At 42.1% G+C, this 20,772-nt stretch overlaps 1 protein-coding gene across 1 annotated transcript in view; it reads left to right on the top strand.

Moving 5' to 3' along the window:
• The window catches only part of LOC122561354 (VPS10 domain-containing receptor SorCS1-like), a 1,223,550-nt gene that overhangs the window by 1,118,578 nt on the left and 84,200 nt on the right, over positions 1 to 20,772 (top strand). The window contains exon 19 of the mRNA XM_043713087.2: positions 16,595 to 16,781. Coding sequence (XP_043569022.2) covers positions 16,595 to 16,781 — 187 coding nt within the window. The remainder of the gene's footprint in view (positions 1 to 16,594; positions 16,782 to 20,772) is intronic.

The raw sequence follows: 20,772 nt of genomic DNA, 5'->3' as shown, positions 1-20,772 counted from the left end.
GAGAGGTCTGTTTCTGTGGAGAAAATTCAATGTTTGCAGGAACACGGAAAGGGTCATCAAGTGGTTTTACTATTTCAGCTGAATGCTGAGCTCTGCTGTACCCTCAAAACAAATCACAAGCTGTCAACGTTAATAAGATTTCATCGAGGCATGTAGCAACAGTTGGAACCGATAACTGATTATTCCAGCATGAGTCTGCTGTGATTTCAGCAAGAAAGATATTTGCTTTATTTCATTCCATATTTTTGGGGGGGCCTTGTGTGAGCTGTAGTACTCAGTGAGATACAGCACACACTTGCCTCCAAGTCAAGAGGTAGTGTCATAGAGTCACAGAGATGTACAGCACGGAAACAGACCCTTCGGTCTAACTTGTCCATGCCGACCAGATACCCCAACCCAGTCTAGTCCCACCTGCCAGCACCTGACCCATATCGGGGTTTGCAACCTCACACCAGGGACGTGAGCAAAGCATCAGTGCTGACAACTTAGAGATGGAGCTCTGCACAATCGAGGTGCTGTCTTCTGGATGTGATGATTATACTGAGGCCCTATCTAAACTCTCAGATTGACATTATGATGTTTCAAGGAAAAGCAGAGAAGTTCTCCCTGGCATCCTGCCCAACATTTATCCCTCAATCAACATTGTTAAAAAGATGATTATCTGTTCATTATCATCTTGCTCTTTGTGGGAGCATGCTGTGTGCAGGATTGGCTGCTGCATTTTGTGCATTATAACAGTGAGAGTCCACTTTGCAAGTATGTAATTGAGAGATTTGAATAATCCTGAAGTCATGCAAAGTGCTAAATAGATGCAAATCTTTCTTTTTACTTTTAATATCTGCCATAAAATAAATTATTTTGGAGATGGCAAACTTTTGATTTCTCTTGTCGCAAGACTTTGTTCCAAATCTCCAAGGCTCACTTATTCCACTTCTTCTCCAAACCAATGGAGAAATTAAGATTATTGCAGTCTTCATCTCTGACTCTGGATGGTCGAGACGCTAGGGCAATGTAGAAAATGCATAAGCATGTTCAACAATGCCAAGTTGTAGCATTGCATTCAATAAATCTGGTGGTCTAGCTGCAGGATGTTAAAGACCAAAGCACAGCTGAGTAAACCCAACCTTTTTACTATTATCCCTCAAGCGAGATAATGTGCCATTGCCATATGAATACATGTAACTGACCCCTATCAGGTGGCTCACTCTGAATGCACACACAGAGCGACTCAGGGAGACACCCAAAGTGCTCATGCCCGAAACATCGATTCTCCTGCTTCTCGGATGCTGCCTGGCCTGCTGTGTTTTTCCAGCATCACATTTATCAACAAAGTGCGTAACAACCGAGAAGAAAGAATCAGCCCAGTACAAAGGAAGTCCTAACCTCTCCCTTCAACACAATCAAAACTCTTGAAGGAATAAACCTTTTACAGCTGGCCCAGTGTTTTAGATTTAGTTCGTCTTCCCTTCTACTTGTTCAGCCAGGATGTTACTTCATGTTCTTGTCCTCCTGAGCCTGTGTTATGTGATAAAGCAGATTTTCTTTAAAATAAACCCTTCTCCCTTGTCTCCTTGACTCTCATCCACAGCAATAGTTGCAAATGGGCTTCATTGTCATGAAGAATCAAACAATCTGTTCAGCTAACTCTGCTGCTTCACTTGTTTCCCCTTGTTCATCCGGATAAACCTTCAGCTCTGTAGAAGGGTCCGTTGGCCTGACACGTTAACTCTGATTTCTGCCCACAGATGCTGAGATTTTCCAGCAAAATCTGTTTTTGATTCAGACCTCCAACACTCACAGTCCTTTCAGTTTCCATTTCCTTAAAGACTCCTTGCTGGCATGGAACTGAGCTCTGACCTTTCTCTGGTTTCTCTCCAATCTTCCCTCCTCCCCTTTCCAAACTCATTCTCTCAAATTTACAAACCTCCCACGCCCTCGATCTCATTCCCACTATTGACCATTCAGCTCCTTTCCCATCTCCCACGGGAGCTGATATTGTTAAACCCTTTCTGCCTTTTGAGTCAGTTCTGCTCAGTTGGCTAAATGGCTGGTTTATGACAGAGTAACACTGACAGTGTGGGTTCAGTACAAGCACTGGCTGAGCTTACTCTGAAGAGCTTTTGTTCTCAGCCTAACCTGAGGCATGGTGACCCTCAGGTCAACCCACCCCCAGTTGTCTGTCTGTAATGAGGGAGCAGCGCATGGTCTGGTAAGGCTATGACATCTTTACCTTCATCCACAGCTTCTGTCCCACTCTCCTTCACATCTGCCTTTCTGTTCAACAATAAAATTGACTCCACCATCTTTACAAATGACATCTTTTTCCTACTCCAGTCTGATTTTTGTCTTCCAAATCCATTTTACCTTCCCTCCAACACCGAGTTTGATTGGTTCCATGCAGGTTCCTATCCCTGAAATAATGTCTATGAAAGCTATAAATGATGTCCCGTGTGACTGTTACCATGGGAAACCATCCCACCTTACTCTTTCTCAATCTGTCTGCAGCTTTAGACACAGTTGACCACCCTATCCTTTTCCACTCCGAATGTCTAGCAGTACCTGCCTGATTCGATTCTTACAGAGCTCATCACTGACAGAGTGTTGGATGCCATCTGTAGTGCAGTGTCAGTGTTCCTACCTCAGGCCAGAAGCTCTATGTGCAAGCCCTACACCAGAACCTACTGGTTGGGGAAGGTGAGTTTGTAACATGGCCAAGCAGGTAGATTAGCAATCTGCAAACCCTTCCAATGCAGCTGATGGCAGACTTGAAAATTGGCAGAGATTCCTGGTCAGCAGTGATGGAGAGGGGAACAATTAATCACTGCAGCACTTTCCCAGAACCAATTGACCAATCAAATAGAACACGCAGAAATAAAGATGAAAAAAATAGACAGCAAATCACCCACAGGAATTCCTCCTTCCACTCTGAAATAGTTACCTTTCCAATTTCCCAAGGATCAATTATTTACTGAACAAAAGAATTGCAAGGAATTGCAAATGCTGGAAATAAGAAACAAAAACAGAAATTGCAGGAAAAACTCAGCAAATCTGGCAGCAGCTGTGGAGAGAAAGCAGATTGAATGTTTCATGTCCCGTGACCCTTTTTCAGAATTATATTGTTCTCAATCTTAGTGTTTATCTCCTTCCAGCCACATACACACATTCAAACATACACACATGGACACATGGGGTCACATGCTCGCACACACTAATACAGATGGACACACACACCCACTCCAACAGGTACCTTGTGTCTCAGTCACAAAGCCTGCCAGTGTTCCTGTTTGCCAAGAACAGAGTTAATCACAGCCGTGTGTGAAGTAAGCCTATAAGTGATCTTTAACTGACCAATTAAAGAGCCTTATTTGATTGTGGATGTGTGGTAATAATTTGCACCCTCCTCCTCAGGACCTAATTCCTGAGGGGACTGGAATCAGTGCATTTTACCAATACCAACCAGCCTGAAGATCTCAGCAGGAGCTGATTCTGTCCTGAGTTATTGTTTTTTTTTGCATCATACAAAATGAATGAAGTTGAGGATAAACTGAAGCCGTGAAGGTGCACCTTCAGATCTTTCATCTGTTCTGAAAAGTCTCATTTTGGCAGATCTCAACTCCATTTAATCTATGCACTCCAAGCCCTGCACCTGAGATAAGCGAACCATTTATCATCATGTATGCAGCTGGCTTTTCAATGAAGTTAAAGTCACTGAAATGTGTGTGAAACCCTCTCAAACTTGGAGCAGTTATAATAATGACTACACTGCAGTGCAGATTGTTAACTCAAAGCACATAAAGCATTTCAATTATCTGCCAGTACATGGAATTAGGAAATACATGGGTCAAAAAAGATGTCCTCAATCCATGGGAATTTCCAGCCATATTTTACATTTCCTTCTTCTCCCCTGACTGATGATTCTAAACATTTCTTCAGCAGGTACATTTTTCCAGTGTTTGTTTTCAGACGACTTTGTACTGATTATCATTCTATCTGCTGGATATAATTTATTGGCTTAATTACCTGCAATTACTTGAACCTAACTTTAGAAAAGTTTTGCATTAGTTGTACCAACTGCACTGTTGTTCAATGTATTTCTTTTTCTCTTTGAGTCTTGTGATGGTTTGCACAGTCCCTTGAGGGTTTGGATATTTGGGTAAGTTTCTGAACAGGCCTCAAGCTGAGCTGGTTTCATATCGGGTCCTCATTTTTAAAAAAAAGTTTCAATGTTTCTGAGGCACTGGATGTGCAGCACCCATTTCTCCCTGGAATTGGAAGCAGACTGTGTGCACTTCCTGGTATTACATGTAACCTTTCGCCCATACAGGTTGTTGCTTTGGCTGTCATTTTCCATTTTGAATGCAACATGATGGCAGCGAGACTGCAGGCATAAACAAGGGGATAGGGAACTGAAAGCAATGTTTGGATTATGACTTCTCTGTTTTTTGTCAGTGGACCAGACATTCATTGTTCATGTGGCAGCAATTCCAGCAATGTTTAGAAAAAAGTAACAGCTTAGATAACAGCAGGAGACAGTATTATAGTAGATCCTGAGGGAGTCCTGCACTGTTGGAGGTGCCAATTGGATCAAATATTAAACCTCAGATGGATTTAAGAGATCCCACTGAACCATGTTAAAGAAGAGAGGAAACGTTCTCCACAGTTTCCAGTAAATACTTTTATCCCTTCCCCAATATCATGAAAAACACTTTCAAAGGGATGGCCAAGTGGTATTATCGCTGAGCTGTTAATCCAGAACATCCCCAATTCAAATCCCGCCATTTAATGATAACCTGGAACCCATTGTGGATTGTTAGGAAAAACCTCATGTCCTTTAGAGAAAGAAACTGCCATTCTTACCTGGTCTGGCCTACATGTGACTCCACACCCACAGCAATGTGGTTGACCCTAAACTGCCCTCTGGGATATTTAGGGATGGGTAATAAATGCTTGTCTAGCCAGCAATGCCCAAAATTCTGTGAATGAATAAAGAGATACTTGTCTGGATGTTATTAAACCTATTTCTGTTATCTTACTGAGGCCACATCGGTTCAAGATGTCAGCTCACCACCACCTTTACAAGGCCAACCAGAGACAGGCAATAATTACTGGCTAAGCCAGCAATGCCCACATCCCATACTTCCTTAAAACAAAATTTATCTTTGGGTTCCTGATGAATACTAATTGGTTGCAGTGTGTTTACCTACACACAACAGAGAGTCCATCTGAAAATTCCATTGGTTGATGATAAAGTACATTGGGATATCCTGAAGTCATTGCAGATGCAATATAAATTCAAATCTTTCTCTTTTTTTTGGATGGCGATCATAACCAATAAGTTCAATATGGAATTCAGGAGAACAATCTTTACCCTGGCAATAGTTAAAATGTGGCACTCACTGAAGCAAGGAGTGGTTGGGGCACTTGATTTCTTTTCAGGATAAACAAATGTGGATGAAGGGATTGGAAGGTTACGCTGTAAGAGCTGGATGGAAGAGAGATGGGGAGATTAGTGCAGGACATAAACACCAGAGTGGATAGGTTGGGTTGAATGGTCAGTTACTGAGCTGTACGTTCCTTGTAACAGTTTGCAAATTAAGACTGTTTTCCAATTTGCAATCCATAACAGCTTTTGTTGAAAGGGGGAAAAAAAACAGCAAGTGTTGGTTTGTTGCACTCAGCAGGTCTGGCAGTAACTGTTGGCAAAGAGACAAAGTTAATGTTTCAAGCCAAGTATGACTTCTTCAGAACTCACCTTTTGCTGCCTTTTTGTAGCAGATTTTCCCAATAGTTTTGCTAACATCTGAAAATAATTTCTAATAACATTTCCAATGCAAAGCTTTCAATTTGCCTCTTTTACAAATAATCCCAGCTCTCCCCAAACTCCCTCTGAGAAGCCTTTAATATATTTTTGTTCTTAACCGATACAGCCCTAGTTTGACTAGCTTTATGAAATAGACAAAAGTGAGGACTGCAGATGCTGGAGATTAGAGTCAAGATTAGAGTGGTGCTGGAAAAGCACAGCAGGTCAGGAAGCATCCGAGGAGCAGGAAAATCGATGTTTCAGGCAAAAGCCCTTCATCATTCCCGAAACGTCAATTCTCCTGCTCCTCAGATCCTGTCTGACCTGCTGTACTTTTCCAGCACCACTCTAATCTTGACTCTAGCTTTATGAAATATTCAAAGTTTGTGAGAAGATTTGTAGCTCGGGTGCTCGTTGTTGTGGTTCTGTTCGCCGAGCTGGAAATTTTTGTTGCAAACGTTTCGTCCCCTGTCTAGGTGACATCCTCAGTGCTTGGGAGCCTCCTGTGAAGCGCTTCTGTGGTGTTTCCTCCAGCATTTATAGTGGCCTGTCCCTGCCGCTTCCGGTTGTCAGTTTCAGCTGTCCGCTGTAGTGGCCGGTATATTGGGTCCAGGTCGATGTGTTTGTTGATGGAGTTTGTGGATGAGTGCCATGTTTCTAGGAATTCCCTGGCTGTTCTTTGTTTCGCTTGCCCTATAATGGTAGTGTTGTCCCAGTCAAATTCATGTTGCTTGTCGTCAACATGTGTGGCCATTAGGGATAGCTGGTCGTGTCGTTTCGTGGCTAGTTGATGTTCATGGATGCAGATCGTTAGCTGTCTTCCTGTTTGTCCTATATAGTGTTTTGTGCAGTCCTTGCATGGGATTTTGTACACTACATTAGTTTTGCTCATGCTGGGTATCGGGTCCTTCGTTCTGGTGAGTTGTTGTCTGAGCGTGGCTGTTGGTTTGTGTGCTGTTATAAGTCCTAATAGTCGCAGTAGTCTGGCTGTCATTTCCGAGATGCTCCTGATGTATGGTAGTGTGGCTAGTCCTTTTGGTTGTGGTATGTCCTCGTTCCGTTGTCTTTCCCTTAGGCATCTGTTGATGAAATTGCGGTGGTATCCGTTTTTGGCAAATATCTCGTATAGGTGTTCCTCTTCCTTTTTTTGCAGTTCTGGTGCAATATCTTCTCTGTGACAGTGACAGGGTTTTGATTACTGTTTCAGTCCAATTGTGTTCCTTTATGATTCATAAGAAAATTGTCTGACACTTCTAGGTATTGAACACCTCCTATTGATATGGACGACCAGGAAAAGGGGAATTCGGATATATGCTTGAAAACAAAATTGGGTTTTGGGAAAGGAGTGGACGAGTGAGAGTAATTGATGGCTCTTTCAAAGAGCCATGACTGCAGAAACTGAAAGAACTGCAGATGCTAGAAATCAGAAACAAAAACAGAAATTGCTGGAAAAGCTCAGCAGGTCTGGCAGCATCTGTGGAGAGAAATCAGAGTTAATGTTTTGGGTTCCATGACCTTCCTCAAAGCAGGATAGTTTATAATAACCAGAATGGTCTCCTTCTGTGCTACAAAATTCTCCTCAGCACCAGAAGTTACATAAGTTAGTCACTTGTAAATTGTGCAAAAGATAATATCAGATGTTAGCTGTTGTCAAATTTTGTGATCAGGAATGATTGATCAGAGTCACAGAGTCATAGAGATGTACAGCACGGAAACAGACTCTTTCATCCAACCTGTCCATGCCAACCAGATATTCCAACCCAATCTAGTCCCACCTGCCAGCACCCGGCCCATATCCCTCCAAACCCTTCCTATTCATATACCCATTCAGATGCCTTTTAAATGTTCCAATTGTACAAGCCTCCACCACTTCCTCTGGCAGCTCATTCCATACACGTACCACTCTCTGCACGAAAACATTGCCGCATAGGTCTCTTTTATATCTTTCTCTTCTCACCCTCTAGTTCTAGACTCCCTCACACCAGGGAAAAGACCTTGTCTCTTTATCCTATCCATGCCCGTCATGATTTTATAAACCTCTATAAGGTCACCCCTCGATGCTCCAGGGAAAACAGCCCTAGACTATTCAGCCTCTCCCTATAGCTCAAATCCTCCAACCCTGGCAATATCCTTGTAAATCTTTTCTGAACCCTTTCAAGTTTCACAATATCCTTCCAATAGGAAGGAGACCAGAATTGCACGCAATATTCCAACAGTGGCCTAACCAATGTCCTGTACAGACGCAACATGACCTCCCAACTTCTGTAACCAATACTCTGAGCAATAAAGGAAAGCATACCAAACGCCTTCTTCACTATCCTATCTACCTGCGACTCCACTTTCAAGGAGCTATGAACCTGCACTCCAATGTCTCTTTGTTCAGCAACACTCCCTAGGATCTTACCATTAGGTCATACTAAGATTTGCTTTCCCAAAATGCAGCACCTCACATTTATCTAAATTAAACTCCATCTGCCACTTCTCAGCCCATTGGCCCATCTGATCAAGATCCTGTTGTAATCTGAGGTAACCTTCTTCGCTGTCCACCACACCTCCAATTTTGGTGTCATCTGCAAACTTACTAACTGTACCTCTTATGCTCGCATCCAAATCATTTATATAAATGACGAAAACTCGTGGACCCAGCACCGATCCTTGTGGCACTCCATTGGTCACAGGCCTCCAGTCTGAAAAGCAACCCTCCACCACCACCTCCTGTCTTCTACCTTTGAGCCAGTTCTGTATCCAAATGGCTAGTTCTCCCTGTATTCCATGAGATCTAACCTTGCTAACTAGTCTCCCACGGTGAACCTTGTCAAACTTCTTGCTGAAGTTCATATAGATCACATCTACCGCTCTGCCCTCATCAATCTTCTTTGTTACTTCTTCAAAAAGCTCAATCAAGTTTGTGAGACATGATTTCCCATGCACCAAGCCATGTTGACTATCCCTAATTAGTCCTTACCTTTCCAAATACATGTACATCCTGTCCCTCAGGATTCCCTCCAACAACATGCCAACCACCCATATCAGGCTCACTGATCTATAGTTCCCTGGCTTGTCCTTACCACCCTTCTTAAACAGTGGCACCACATTAGCCAACCTCCAGTCTTCCAGCACCTCACCTGTGGATATCAATGATACAAATATTCAGCAAGAGGCCCAGCAATCACTTCCCTAGATTTCCACAGAGTTCAAGGGTACACCTGATCAGGTCCTGGGGATTTATCCACTTTTATGTGTTTCAAGATATCCAGCACTTCCTCCTCTGTAATATGGACATTTTTCAAGATGTCGCCATCTATTTCCCCACTTTCTATATCTTCCAAGTCCTTTTCCACAGTAAACACTGATACAAAATACGCGTTTAGTATCTCCCCCATCTCCTGCGGTTCCACACAAAGGCCGCCTTGCTGATCTTTGAGGGGCCCTATTCTCTCCCTAGTTACCCTTTTCTCCTTAATGTGTTTCTAAAAACCCTTTGGATTCTCTTTAACTCTATTTGCCAAAGCTATCTCATGTCCCCTTTTTGCCCTCCTGATTTCCCTCTTAAGTATACTCATACTGCTTTTATACTCTTCTAAGGATTCACTCGATCTATCCTGTCTATATCTGACATCTGCTTGCTTCTTTTTCTTAACAAAACCCTCAATTTCTTTAGTCATCCAGCATTCCCGACACCTACCAGCCTTCCCTTTCACCCGGACAGGAATATACTTTCTCTGGATTCTCGTTATCTCATTTCTGAAGGCTTCCCATTTTCCAGCCGTCCCTTTATCTGCGAACATCTGCCCCCAATCAGCTTTTGAAAGTTCTTGCCTAATACCGTCAAAATTAGCCTTCTTCCAATTTAGAATTTCAACTTTTATCCTTTTCCATCATTATTTTAAATCTAATAGAATTATGGTCGCTGGCCCCAAAGTGCTCCCCACTGACATCTCAATCACCTGCCCTGCCTTATTTCCCAAGAGTAGGTCAAGTTTTGCACCTTCCCTAGTAGGTACACGTACTGAATCAGAATTTTTTTTTTTTAAACACTTAACAAGTTTGTCTCCATCTAAACCCTCAACATAACCCAGTCTACATTTGGAAAGTTAAAATCCCCTACCATAACCACCCTATTATTCTTACAGATAACTCAGATCTCCCTACAAATTTGATCCCAATTTCCCTCTGACTATTAGGGGGTCAAAATACAATCCCAATAAAGTGATCATCCCTTTCTTATTTCTCAGTTCCACCCAAATAACTTCCCTGGATGTTTTTCTGGGAATATCCTCCCTCAGCACAACTGTAATGCTATCCCTAATCAAAAATGCCACTCCTCCCCTCCTCTCTTGCCTCCCTTTCTATCCTTCATGTAGCATTTGTATCCTGGAACATTAAGCTGCCAGTCCTGCCCATCCCTGAGCCATATTCCTGTAATTGCTATGATATCCCAATCCCATGTTCCTAACCATGCTCTGAGTTCATCTGCCTTCCCTGTTAGGCCCCTTGCATTGAAATAATTTATCAGTTTAAAGTTCTCTGCTTTGTCCCTCTTGCCCTGACTGTTTGATTCGCTTCTTTTCTCAACTGTACCTCACTTTCCTCACTCTCTCTCTGGGCCCCACCCCCAGCCCACCCCCCACCTTACTAGTTTAAATCCTCCTGAGCAGCTCTAGCAAATCTCCCTGCCAGTATATTAGTCCCCTTGCAATTCAGGTGCAATCCGTCTTACTTGTACAGGTCACTTCTACCCCAATGATCCAAAAATGTGAACCCTATCCCATACACCAGCTCCTCAGCCATGCATTCATCTGCTCTATCCTATTCCTGCCCTCACTAGATCACAACATTGTGAGTGATCTAGATATTGCTACTCTCGAGGATTTCCTTTTAGTTCCTGCCTAACTCTCTATATTCAGAATCTCAACATTTTCCCTTCCTATACTGTTGGGTCCAATGTGGACAAGGCCTCGTGCTGGCCCCTCTCCCTCTTGACAACATTCTGCACCCTCTCTGAGACATCCTTGATCCTGGCACCAGGGAGGCAACGCACCATTCTGATTTTTCACTGCTGACCACGGAAACATCTGTCTGTACCTCGGACTGGAGAATCCCCTAACACAATTGATCTCTTGGGACCCCACATAGCCCTCATTGCATTAGAGCCCGTCTCAATACCAGAAACTTGGCTGTTCTTGCTACATTCCCCTGAGTGTCCATCACCCCCTACATTTTCCAAAACAGCATACTTGTTTGAAATGGGGATAGACACAGAAGACTCCTGCACTACCTGCCTACCTCTCTTACCTTCCCTGGAGTTAACCCATCTATGTGACTGTATCTGCAACTTTTCCCCCTTCCTATAACTGCCATCCATCACATCCCCTTGTTCTTCTAAATTCCTCATTGCCTCAAACTGTCTCTCCAACTGATCCATTCAATCTGATAGGTTTCGCAACCAATGGCATTTATTGCAGACATAATCCACAGTAACCCGCAAACTCTCCCTAAACTCCCACATCCGACATCCCACATCTGCCTCAGATGACTGACTGTGTGGAGTTTGCATGTTCTCCCCGTGTCTGCGTGGGTTTCCTCCGGGTGCTCTGGTTTCCTCCCACAGTCCAAAGATGTGCAGGCCAGGTGAATTGGCCATGCTAAATTGCCCATAGTGTTAGGTGCATTCGTCAGAGGGAAATGGGTCTGGGTGGGTTCCTCTTCGGAGGGTTGGTGTGGACTTGTTGGGCCGAAGGGCTTGTTTCCACACTGTAATGTAATCTAATCTAAGAGCATATCACTCTACTAAAGGACATTTTTGCTTCTTCCAATCACAGATGCAGAAAATAGCATCTTATTCCTCTACAAAACACAGCTCCAGGTTAAATTATGGCTTATATTTTTAAGTTTAATCAAAAGACATATCTCAATAAAACATATATTCAAAAGGAACCCATTCTACTCACTACTGCAAACTTTATTGGGGCCACATTTAAAAATATTCATTTATCTGTTTCTGTGCAGTGACGTCACTCAAACAGGTCCCTCCAAGATTAGTTGTGAATTTCACTGTTTGTTAATTTTCCCAGACGCACTCCGATGTCCAGCGATAGATGAATTCAAACAGCAAAGCCAGTAAACTGTGCAGGTTCACTTCTGTGTCAGTTAGCAGTGTGGGTTTCTTTCTCTTTCTCACTTTCTCGCGCTCTCTCTCTCTCTCTCCCCCCTTCACTGACCTCACCATGTGCTGCCTTTGTCTGTTCCTCTCGCTTTTAAAACTGCTGTTGTTTTGACTTTTTTTTACCAAAGTTCCAAAACAATGCAACAGCATATAAAACAGTAATCGCTGCCCCTGGAATTCGAGGGAATCACCTACAACACCTAAAATACCTAAAACAAAATCATGCTCATAACCCTTATCAATTGCACTGCTGAATCATGTGGCCATTCGTTTTTATTTAAGCCTGTGCCCCGCCCCCCCCCCCCACCAAATGCATCAGAAATTGCTTAGTTTCCTGACGAGAACTTGACTGGGATGGAGATTGCATCATGTAGAACTGGAATTTGTCATTCTCCCTCTTGATTCCACCAGAAGGAACCCTTTAGAACAGAGAGGTGTTCCTCTTCTCAACCTTGGTTTACTGCACCTTGAAGAGGAAATATTAAAACCATAAAAATAATTCCTTCAAGTACTCATAATATAATCAAAGCTATTAAGGATCATAGAAAATACAAGATTGAATAATTAAAACATGATTGTTTGTCACAGTAATTCCTAAACTTCAAATTGAAAATTTTAAAGGAAGTAGGGATGCTTATTGCATTGAAAGCTGATTTCTGGTTATTGTACTGAAAGCTGATAACTGGTTATTGTACTGAAAGCTGATGTCTGGTTATTGTACTGAAAGCTGATCTCTGGTTATTGCACTGAAAGCTGATCTCTGGTTATTGCACTGAAAGCTGATTTCTGGTTATTGCACTGAAAGCTGATGTCTGGTTATTGCACTGAAAGCTGATGTCTGATTATTGTACTGAAAGCTGATTTCTGGTTATTGTACTGAAAGCTGATTTCTGGTTATTGCACTGAAAGCTGATTTCTGGTTATTGCACTGAAAGCTGATGTCTGGTTATTGCACTGAAAGCTGATTTCTGGTTATTGCACTGAAAGCTGATCTCTGGTTATTGCACTGAAAGCTGATATCTGGTTATTGTACTGAAAGCTGATTTCTGGTTATTGCACTGAAAGCTGATGTCTGGTTATTGTACTGAAAGCTGATCTCTGGTTATTGCACTGAAAGCTGATGTCTGATTATTGTACTGAAAGCTGATTTCTGGTTATTGCACTGAAAGCTGATGTCTGGTTATTGCACTGAAAGCTGATCTCTGGTTATTGCACTGAAAGCTGATGTCTGGTTATTGCACTGAAAGCTGATATCTGGTTATTGTACTGAAAGCTGATTTCTGGTTATTGCACTGAAAGCTGATGTCTGGTTATTGCACTGAAAGCTGATGTCTGGTTATTGTACTGAAAGCTGATTTCTGGTTATTGTACTGAAAGCTGATGTCTGGTTATTGTACTGAAAGCTGATTTCTGGTTATTGTACTGAAAGCTGATGTCTGGTTATTGCACTGAAAGCTGATTTCTGGTTATTGTACTGAAAGCTGATGTCTGGTTATTGCACTGAAAGCTGATTTCTGGTTATTGTACTGAAAGCTGATGTCTGGTTATTGTACTGAAAGCTGATCTCTGGTTATTGCACTGAAAGCTGATGTCTGGTTATTGTACTGAAAGCTGATGTCTGGTTATTACACTGAAAGCTGATTCTGGGCTGGAATCATGTTTGCATTCACATCCATTGTGACAGTCGAAGGACAAACATAATAGCATTTGAGGCACATCTGTGGATTGTGAGTAAATGTTTGAGTTTCTCTGTGATATTTGTAAACAATACTGAGATCAGAGAGCGATATCACCGCTGTGCCTGACTGTGCATGCTTCTTCTTGGGTTTCTGATAACTCTTCTCTCTTCCTAATTTCCTCCTTCTACTCTGTGTCTGCTTTTACCTTGTCATTTTACCTCTTTGGCCAACAATTTTGCTGAAGGTGAGATGATGGTCTTGTTGTATTATCACTGGACTATTAATCCAGAGACCCAGCTAATTTTCCAGGGACCTGGATTTGAACCCTCCCATGGCAGATGGTGCAATTTGAATTCAGTAAAAGGCTGGAATTAAGAGACTAACAGTGACCATGAAACTGATGTTAAATGTCAGGGAAAATCAAATCTGGTTCGCTAATGTCCTTTAGGGAAGGAAACTGCCATCCTTACTTTGTCTGACTTACATGTGACTCTTAACTGCCCTCTGGGCAAATAGGAATAGGCAATTAGTGCTGGCCCAGTTAACAAGACACTCATCCTGTGAATGGATTAAAGAAAAATCTACTGTCCCTCTTCTTTCCCACTTTCTTCTCAACCAATTCTTAGCTTCTCCAACCCCAATGTTTCTCGAGCTTTTCTTCTGCTCCTCCTTTTCATTCTCACACTATTCCCGGCCTTTCCGCTACCTTTCCCTTTCAGTTATGAAACCAAACAGTAATCTCACAGATAACACAAAACAAAGCACTGCAGATACTGGAAATCTGAAACAAAAACAGAAATAGCTGGAGAAACTCAACAGGTCTGGCAGCATCTGTGGAGAGAAAGCAGAGTTAACATTTAAAGTCCAGAGAGGGTCTGAAGAATGGTCACTAGACTCAAAATGTTAATTCTGCTTTCTATTCACAGATGTTTCCAAACTCATTAACTAATGCCTTAGCCCTGGGCTGTCGTTGAGATTTAAGCCACTGGTGTGGCATATAAACTGCTTAACTGATTCGTAATTCATGGCTTACAGTACAACATTTTCTTAATGAATAAGATTTCAATCTATCCTACTTTCTGGTGCTGAATTATACAAGTGTCACTGTTGGAGATAACATGATAATTGGGTTGTGTTTGATGCATGCATGGATAGCATAAAGCCATTATTTATTGAATTAACATCCATATTTGGAGATGTTGGAGTGAAGCATCTGGAAAAGAAAGTATTCAGACTGTTATTCGTTTGCACAATCCCCTCCTTCTCTCATCATATACCCTGGGGAAGATTCCACAGATGCCTCTGATACTTTCCTCAAAATGTTACTCTTCTTCATATCCCAATACCATGTTCAGTCATGCTGGTGCGGGTGCTCTTTCTGACAGCCAAGCCCAAGGTCTATCTAACACGTCGGGAGGTGATGACCTTGTGGTATTATCACGGGTCTGTTAATCCAGAAACCCAGGTAATGTTCTGGGGACCTGGTTTCAAATCCCACTACAATAGATGGTGTAATTTGAATTCAATAAAAAGAAGCTGGAATTAAGAGTCTAATGATGGCCATGAATCAATTGCCAATTGTCGGGAAAAATTCACCTGTTTCACTAATATCCTTCAGGGAAGGAAACTGCCATCCTTAACTGGTCTGGCCTACATGTAACTCCAGACCCACAGCAATGGAGTTGACAATGAACGCTGGCTTAGCCAATGACATCCACATTCCACGAATGAATTATTTAAAAATCCGTACACGATGACAATGGAATAGAATTACAAGTGGAAACCTTTGCCAACTCCCCCTCTTCCTGAGCCTGGGATTGAAAGATTACATATTCTGTCTTTACTGCCATCCACAATGTCTCAGGGACAGGGATCCAATCGTCAGTTGTTGACGCAGCAACACACAGTTAATTGAATCAATAAACCTTTGAGGAATTCAATGTTTTAATTGTAATAATAAAATCAAAATGTATTGTTGGATGAGAAGAGCTTTCTGAGGTGAAAGTTTGGAAGTACTTTCTTTCTTTATTTCCACCATTGCCTTCAAGTCAACCTTCAAAACCAACTTTAGGTTCTGAGGAAGACTTATACAGGACTTGAAACAGTAACTCTGTTTCTCTCTGCAGCCAGACCTGCTGAGTTTCTCAAGCAATTTTGGTTTTTGTTTCAAAGTCCTCACTGTTCGCTTTGTCAATCCCCTCTGGTAGTTTGTATATACCTCAATTAGCTCTCCCTTTATTCTTCTAAACTCCAGAGAATATCGGCCTAAACTGCTCAATCTCCCTTCATAAGACAAACCCCTCATCTCTGGGATCAATCTAATGAACCTCCTTTGAACTGCGTCTACTGCAACTACCTCCCTGCTCATGGGAAGCAAAATTGGATACAATGCACCAGGTGCAGTCGCATTAATGCCTCGTACAGCTGCAGCAAGACTTCTATACTTTCATACTCTACTCCTTTTGCAATTGATTCCACTTGCCGACCTTATTACTTGGTGTATCTGCAGACTAGATTTCGGCAATTTAGTCAGAAATTTTAATGGTGCTTTTAACTTACATGGTCCTAAAATGATTTACACATCATCAAAACTGAGATATTCATTTCAGAATTATTGTTGTATTGAGCAAAATAAGATTTTCTGCACTAGTAATCCTTCAAACTAGAACTAAGCCAGTGCATTTTAGAGTGTGCATTTGAGGTAGAAAGGATGGGGTAATAGATTGAGGTGATGTAAGGTGGCAGAGATTCAGAAAGAGCTTAATGACCTGTTGGGCAGAATGACCTGCTCTTGTGTTGAAAGTTCTCGGTAATTTTAATTTATGATCTGGGTGCTGGAGATGAGATGTTCACAAAAAAACTATCACTGTGAAAATACAACATTAGCTCTATCTACACATTTGAACTCCTGCTAACCAACTTGTGGACTTGCCTATTCCATTTGCACAGGGAGATGTACCAAGGACCAGTTTGCAGATGGAATTTGGTGATGGGACAGCAGTGACCTACTCTAATCTCAGCTCAGTCGAAACTGGAGTCAAACACGTCTACAGACACTGTGGAATCTTTCGTGTCATCGCTCAAGCATGGAACAGCCTTGGATCCACCCGAGCCCATCTTTTCCTCCATGTAACTTGTAGGTTAATATTCTAAAGATCAAAATGCTCAACAGAAAATTGAAATTTTGTGAATGTGCAATAAAGTCAACGTATTGTACAGATTGGCATAGACTCATTATGGACCAAGTGGCTCCATATAACATAGCAGTCTTGTTCTCATCCCTCTACTTTTCTTGCTGTTCTGGATTCTATTTGACCTATTGCTTTTTCCTTTCCCAATTATTTCTCAATTGGTTCACTAAGATGATCTCTGTTACATTATGGAGAAAAGATACTTTAATTCTGTGATACGTCTAATCTGCTCCTTTAATTAAGTAAATTAACATTTGTTGAGTTTTTATTCCAGTTTTCGAAGTTGTCTTTTGTCTCCCAAATACAAACTGACCTATTTTCTGTTTTTAATTGAGATTATTAAAAAAAAAATGATTGTTTTGTGGAATTAGACTGCAGTGTCTGCAACACAAAGGGGTGAAGACCATAACTCCTCCAGACATCTGAACAGCAATAGGTGATCAACAGTTCAGATACCTGGGGGACGAGCAAGTTCTGGTTGTTACTGGAACTAACTTCTTCTGGGTACCTGGAGGTAGAGCATTTCCCAAGGTAAATCTCAGGACCCAAAGTGGTGAAATTGGTAGAGGAGGGGGTCTGAGATCCAAGGAAACAACCCCCCTCCTGCTGCTCTCCTCCTCCTATATTCCATACTAGGGATGGAGCAATTTTTCAGCCTCAAAATTGGATTAAAGTGAGAAATCATCTGGGAGCACTGAGATAAAGGAACCAATCTGAATATTCACCACAGCTTTACCTGGGAAAGCCTACATTTCCATGTGACAATGATATACTGTGCAGCATCACGACATTGTCTTGACCAACAAAATAAGGAATAGTCCCCAACTTATGAAGTTCTGGTGAACAATCTCAACCCTAAATGCCTGGTCATTGGCCAGTTTCTGTGGTCCTGATTTTCATATTGACACAAATTTGAATGTGCTTCCCTCTTTCCTGTGTGTTTGAAATCAATTCATTGTGAGCGGCATAGACTCTTTCTCACAAAGACAACACAGAGAAGGCTGGAGAAACTTAGAACATTTGGAATCTGGTCTGACTCTTCTTCAGAACAGATGGATATTGATGCGTTTATAGAATATATTCCATCATGCTGTATTGACTAACGAGATACTACAGAGCAGAAAGTTAGCTATTTGGGAAGTGGAACACTGACTGGATTTTACAGTCACCATAATCCTCCACCACCTCCCTGCCCCACTGGCACATGTATAGGTCATAGTTCATGAAATGAAGCATGTACCCTGGCCATTGCTTTCTCTCCTGGTCGGACTTGACCGTAAATTACAGACAGGCAGGGAAAACCTCGGGTAGACCATCTACATTAACGTTATTGGGCCTTCCCCTCCTACCCTTCACCCCACAGTCTAGGAGCTGTGAGCCAGGCCCAGTCCAAACCTACCTCCAAGTTTAGGCTCCACGTCTCTTCTTCCTCAAGGACACGCTGAGAGAACCAGCAGCAGACCCCATCCGTTTCTGGTGCTACTGGGAATACAGAGCTAGGAGTGGAAGTCCCACTCTGAATCAATCCAGTTTGCTCCAGCAGGATTTTCTTGCAGGACATACAGTTTCAAGAGGGAGACTGATGACAGACCACTTGGTCATGGTGTGAGAGACAGACAATGGTCACTTCTCCCTAACACCACGCTAGTTCTTAGAGTAAAGGGAAGACCTTTTAGAATGGAGATAAGGAGAAAGTTCTTCAGCCAGAAAGTGGGGAATCTATGGAATCCATTGCCATAGAAGGCTGTGGAGGCCAGGTCATTAAACATATTTAAGACAGAGATAGATAGGTTCTTGAGTATCAATGGAATCAAGGGTTATGGGGAGAAAGTAGGAGAATGGGATTCAGAAACTTATCAACCATGATTGAATGGTGGAGCAGATTCAATGGGCTGAATGGCCTAATTTCTGCTTCTGTGTCTTCTGGTCTAACCCGACCGGAAAATCCAGCCCAGTCTTTCAGTTTTAAGGCATAGAGAGATAAATAGAAAAAATGCATGAATTGTTATCAATTTGCTTTTTTAAAAAATGCCAATATTTTTAGCAGATGGTTTTTCAACAATAACAGAGTGGGAGATAGATAAAGCAGTCATTCTGGTTATCTCAGCTGCGTTATGTTTAACTTGATTGAAATTTTGAATTTATTTATCTTTTAAGATACAGAGACCAATTGGCTTATTACATTTCTCCCATTTCCTCAGTTATTTTTCATTAGTGGAATATCTAAACTTTGTCCCATTTTATTTATTTGCTGAAGTGAGTGACTTCACATTTTGAAGCTTTCTGAAGTTAGAGTGAACAAATCAAGCTGGGCTTGATTTGTTATTTAAAGTTTATGATAATCAAAGGAATGGTTTTGTGCCTCATACGAAAAGAATTGGTTCTTCTATTTTGATGCAATTTGCTATCTATTTAATTTACTTTCTGTTTAATTTACTGAAGTCCTCTGTTTAAAGCAGTTAATGTTTACTACCTGAAATACTCGAAGAGGGAAAGCACATTCATGTTTGTGTAATAATCAATTAACTTGAGCAGATATCTCCCATGCAAACTGCAAGAAAGGCTGTGTTTCTTTTCAGTCTGATCTGATTCCCACAAAGCCAGGTAGTTGCACATAAGAAACAAGAATAGACCGTTCCGATCTTTGAATCTGCTCTGTCGTTCAATGGGAACATGGCTGATCTGACTTTAACCTCAACTCGACATTCCTGCATATCCGTTGGTAATCTTTCACCCCCTTGGGAATCAAGAATCGATCTCCTCTTGCTTCGTGACATATACAAATTCTGCATCCACTGCCTCTTCAGGAAGAGAATTCCTCCGAAGAATAACCCACCCAGACCCATTCCCCTACCCAACATTTACCCTGAATAATGCACCTAACACTTTGGGCAATTTAGCATGGCCAATCCACCCTAACCTGCACATCTTTGGATTGTGGGAAGAAACCAGAGCATCCAGAGGAAACCCACGCAGACACGGGAAGAATGTGCTAACTGCACACAGACAGTCGCCCAAGGCTGGAATCGAACCCGCGTCCCTGGCGCTGTGTGGCAGCAGTGCTAACCACTGAGCCACTGTACCACCCCTCAGGATCTTGCATGTTTCCATTAAGTCACCTGTAACTTTTCTAAGCTCCAGAGGATTCAGACCGAGCCATTCTCGCCTTTCCTCATAAAGCAATCCAATCATTCCAGATCTTAGTCCAAAGAAAAACCTTCTCTGAACTGTTTCCAACACATTAGCATCTTTCTGTAAGTAGGGCGACCAGTCCTCTACACTGTACTCCAGATGCAGTGTCACCATTGCCCTGTATAACTGAAATTAGAAATCACACAACAGCAAGTTATAGTTCAACAGATTTATTTGGAAGCATTAGCTCTCAGATCACTGCTCCATAACCTCCCTACCCTTGCTGTCAATTCCCCTCACAATAAACCTGAACATTCTATGAGCTTTCCTAAATACTTGCTGTACCTGTAGACTAACCTTTTCTGGTTCATGTGCTAGAACATCCAGATCCCTCTGCAGCTCACAGCTCACAGCTCACAGCTCACAGCTCACAGCTCACAGCTCACAGCTCACAGCTCACAGCTCTGCAACTTCTCACCATTTAGCTAACAAGCTTCTTTTTTTACACTTTCTGCTAAAATGGACAATTTCACACTATCCCCACATTGTACTCCATTTTCCAGGTCTTTTCCCACTCAGTTAGCCTATCGGTATCCCTTTGAGAGCTCCTTATGTTCTCTTCACAGCTCATTTTCCTGCTTATTTTTGTGTCATTACCTGATTCTGTTGATAATAGCGGATTTGTTGATGTTCAGTTTAACGGTAGTTGCAGAGTTTGGTTTTTAACCTTGTCCCTCCCTCTACATTCCCTCCTTCCTTTCACAAACGCCCTTTGACTCATACTGGGTGGCTTTTGTTTCTCCA

Source organism: Chiloscyllium plagiosum, unplaced genomic scaffold (assembly GCF_037043375.1).
Source record: "Chiloscyllium plagiosum isolate Xiang-an unplaced genomic scaffold, Cpla_swu_hap1 HiC_scaffold_22, whole genome shotgun sequence".
NCBI lineage: Eukaryota > Metazoa > Chordata > Chondrichthyes > Orectolobiformes > Hemiscylliidae > Chiloscyllium > Chiloscyllium plagiosum.
This window is presented reverse-complemented; position numbering and strand designations above follow the sequence as displayed.